This window comes from Hakea prostrata, unplaced genomic scaffold (assembly GCF_041222555.1).
Source record: "Hakea prostrata isolate BN-2017 unplaced genomic scaffold, UWA_Hpros_2 contig_19, whole genome shotgun sequence".
In the NCBI taxonomy this organism is placed as follows: Eukaryota; Viridiplantae; Streptophyta; class Magnoliopsida; order Proteales; family Proteaceae; genus Hakea; species Hakea prostrata.
Genome location: NW_028291138.1, coordinates 290391 through 294208, shown reverse-complemented (window position 1 = coordinate 294208; position 3818 = coordinate 290391). Strand labels below are relative to the sequence as shown.

Here is a 3818-nt window from a genome sequence, read left to right as displayed (position 1 = left end):
TGTAATTGAAAAATATATAGGGCCCACAAGTAGTCAAAGATTATGATTTTTTATTTTTTATTTTATAGATTTTCTAAAAGATTTTATTTTATTAGATTTTATTTATTTCCTTAATTATTTCTCTCTCTCTCTCACCACTTTCTATTTTTTTTATTTTATTATTTCCTTTTAAAAATCTATTTTTTTTGTTAATAAAATATAGGGTAATTTTCATCTGGACCCCCTGAGGTTTGGTCCATGTCATTTTTAGTCCAAAAAAATGAACACTTTGCATCTACCTCCCCTGAGGTATTTAATAATATCAATTAAGGATAATTTGTGCTTTTTATGACCAAAATACCCTCACATCTATTTTACTGTGAGATTTGCATATTTTTTTCACAATTAAATCCAATGGTGAAAATCAAAAGAGTGGGTACTGACACCTTCCCATTACCTCCAGTTGGCCGTTAGATTTTAGACACGTGGATAATTTCAATCGAATGAACATAAATCCATTTGAAAAAATAAACATTTCTGAGTCCCCAATTCTCTCTCATCTCCTTCATCGTCTCCATTTCGGTCCAGCAGTCATCTTTGGCTTTTTCCCTCTTCTTGAGCAGCGTCATCCCTAGCTTTTTCCCTCTTCGCCTCTCAAGAATCTGATATAAAAAATACAAGAGGTTAGGGGGAAAACCAGTAATAAATTATACCGGACTGGGTTCAGCAATTAATGGTCCAATACAATACAGAAAAACCCCGGTGATTTTTCTCTGACCGCCTCGATTACTCTTGGCTCTAGTGCTTGGAAGGTGTTCGATATAATTCCTCTTGAATTGGTGAGATTGATTGCTACCTCCAACATATCTGGGTAAAACTCATTGTCCCGTTCATGAAAGACCTGCAGCATCTGAGTAGCACAAATTGGAGGCAAACCCGGGATGTTGAGAACAGTGTTACCAAGTTCCTTGAGGCTCTTTTCTGTCTGGTTATGGATTTTTGGAAGGTAAAGGAACACAGAGAGACCAGAGGCACCGCTTGGCATGTAGTTGTAAAGAGGGATGTTAAGGTTAGCGATAATTGGAGTGGCAACGTTGCAGAAGAAATCGACCACAACTGCTGCAATGGAGGAAGTCTTGGAGATGGTTTGAAGGCTATCGAGGAGGCTTGGATTGTTGCGATGAATGATTTGGAACATAGTCGCGGAGACGGAAGATTCAAGTTGGGGAAGAGCAGGGAAGCTGTGGAATATGATTGAAGGGTCTGTTTGAGAAACAGAGTCGATGTAGGAATCAACAGCGGCGAAATTGAAGGATTCGGTTGAGGGGAGGAAGACTGTGACGGAGAAGCGTTGGCCATGGTGGTGCGTGATTAGCTTCCCCAGTTCAACCAGGGAAACAAGGTGCTAAGGCCAGCAGCTGGATAGAGAACTAAGATTTCCTTCATTTTTGTTTTCTGGGTTGTGAGAGAATCAACTCAACAAATAGGAAATTATTAAGAGGAACAGGGGCGGACCTATGAAGGGGCCGGAGGGGGCCATGGCCCCCCCCGGATTTTTTAAAATTTTATGCATATTCCCAATTCCTTTAATTTTTCCGATTTTTCTCTTCCCGTGATGTCACTTTGCCCCCCCAATATTGTGCACAAATTTTAAAGGTAAATGTGGGTATGAATGTCTTCTTAATAAAAAACTAATTCATCAATCCCTATTTATTCTCATATGTCATTCCTAATAAAAAAACTAATTCATCAATCCTAATTATTCTCCCCTCTTCTCTCCATCTTTTCTTCCTATTTATTCTCTTCTGTTCTTTACGTGGGTTGGAATTTTTGAAAAAAATCTTATTAGGTATTCAAAAATCAAATGTTATTTCCAAATAAAAACTAACTCTTCTCCCTTTTATTCTCTTATCTCCTCTCCTCTTTCCTCTTTTTTCCTATTTATTCTCTTCCCTTTCTATGCGTGGCTTAGAAATTTGGAAAATCTACTCCACATTCGTCTCTTCTCTTTTTCAATTTATTTATTGTTTCTTTTTCCTTTTCTTTTGTTATTCTTATTAATTTGATTTTATATTCTATGTTTCTTTATTTCTTCGCAATTTTGTTATTTGATTTTGTTTGTGAATAAATGTCTATGTTAGTAGGTACTAATTACCATTGATTGATTTGCATTTCTTACCTAAAAAAAAATTTTGATTTACATCTCCTACCAAAGAAAATTTTGGTTTGCTTTTAACTTTTTAGGGTTGAAGTCATGTGTATATATTTTTTATATTGTTGCTTTAATTTTACCTATATTTTGTCGAAATATCATTATCAATAATTTATCATTTTTTCAATATGTGTGAGCCCCACAAATATTGTGGGTCTATTTTTAATTTAATAAATAATTTAGCGGTAGGACACCAATGGAAGGTTCTGGCTTTCATTCTTCGGCCCCCCCCACTATTGCATCCTGGGTCCGCCACTGAAGAGGAACACCCAACAACTGCAGAAATTTTTAAATAATCTATCATGATGTCAAAACAATCTATAAATTCTGCGAGATAACACGAGTAACCCAAACAAAACAAATTTAGAGAAATCTGGAAGTGATGATCTTCAGGATGCGCTGAAACAAAACAGAGGAACAATGAATAACTAAAATCTGGAACATATAAGTTTTGGAAGATCTCTACCAATAAAAACCAAACAAAAATTTTGGAAACGTAGAAGTTATCTTTGTTTGCAGGGCTGAAACCCAACGGAAGAACATGAACAACTTAAAATCTTGGAGACGACTGCCGGAGTTGAAGAGGAAAAAACCCAAAGATGGACGCTGGACCGAAATGGAGACGATGACGGAGATGAGAGAGAATTGTGGACTCAGAAATGTTTATTTTTTCAGATGGATTTATGTTCATTCGATTGGAATGATCCACGTGTCTAAAATCTAACGGCCAACTGGAGGTAATGGGAAGATGCCAGTACCACTCTTTTGATTTTCACCGTTGGATTTAATTGTGAAAAAAATATGCAAATCTCACGGTAAAATAGATGTGAGGGTATTTTGGTCATAAAAATCACAAATTGTCCTTAATTGATCTTATTGAATACCTCAGGGGAGGTAGATGCAAAGTGTCCATTTTTTTGGACTAAAAATGACATGGACCAAACCTCAGGGGGTCCAGATGAAAATTACCCTAAGATATATGTATATATTTTTTTTTCTCTTTCCTCTCTACTTTCTTCCCCACGTCCAACTTCAAAAGATATTTTATCACTTTATGGCTAAATTGTAGTTGAACAGACGTATAGAATGACTTTACTAAACACTCATTGAGATCTTATCGTTAAATCTATTGAATTAAATATGAACCATTCATTTTTAAAGATTTTAGATTTTTCCCCACTACTTACAGACTTACAGTTAATTTTCTTCACCGGTTATCACCATTTTTTTTTTTTTTAACTTACGGGAGAAAATCGAGTAACCTTCGCCCCTTGGAAAGGAGGTTCTCTAGGGTTCTCCGGCGATTGCGTGTTAGCAGAAGAGACCATGGCCTTTCAAAAGAGAAGAAAACTGAATCCTCCATACCAAATAGTTTGAACCAGTAAGTTTCAGCAGAAGGGACAAAACCATATTCAAAGTAACCAGCGGTGGAATGGAGGAAGACAAATAAATATTAGAAGCCATCACAACCGATTTCGCCAGAAGCAGAGAAGAAACTCAAGAACCAAAACGACAGATCTCAAGAACTCCGAAACTCTAACCGCTTGAAGGAAAGTACACTCAATCTCAAAAACACCATCATGGAACTAAAATCACTCAAGAAACCCTACATTAAATTCCTAACATT

General features: G+C 36.3%; 1 protein-coding gene across 1 annotated transcript; it reads right to left on the bottom strand.

Moving 5' to 3' along the window:
- Positions 1-709: 709 nt before the first annotated feature.
- Positions 710-3519, bottom strand: LOC148999264 (UDP-glycosyltransferase 88F5-like). The gene is made up of 2 exons (XM_089141333.1): positions 3436-3519; positions 710-1384 (listed from the first exon to the last, which is right to left on the bottom strand). Exons 1-2 carry the CDS (start codon positions 3517-3519, stop codon positions 710-712), a joined length of 759 nt encoding a protein of 252 aa, XP_088997459.1.
- Positions 3520-3818: the final 299 nt, after the last annotated feature.

Coding starts and splice junctions, on each gene's coding strand:
- LOC148999264 (XM_089141333.1), bottom strand. CDS start 3,519: ATGGTCTCTTCTGCTAACACGCAATCGCCGGAGAACCCTAGAGAACCT. Junction 1,385..3,435: donor AGGTTACTCGATTTTCTCCC/GTAAGTTAAAAA, acceptor TGCTGGCCTTAG/CACCTTGTTTCCCTGGTTGA.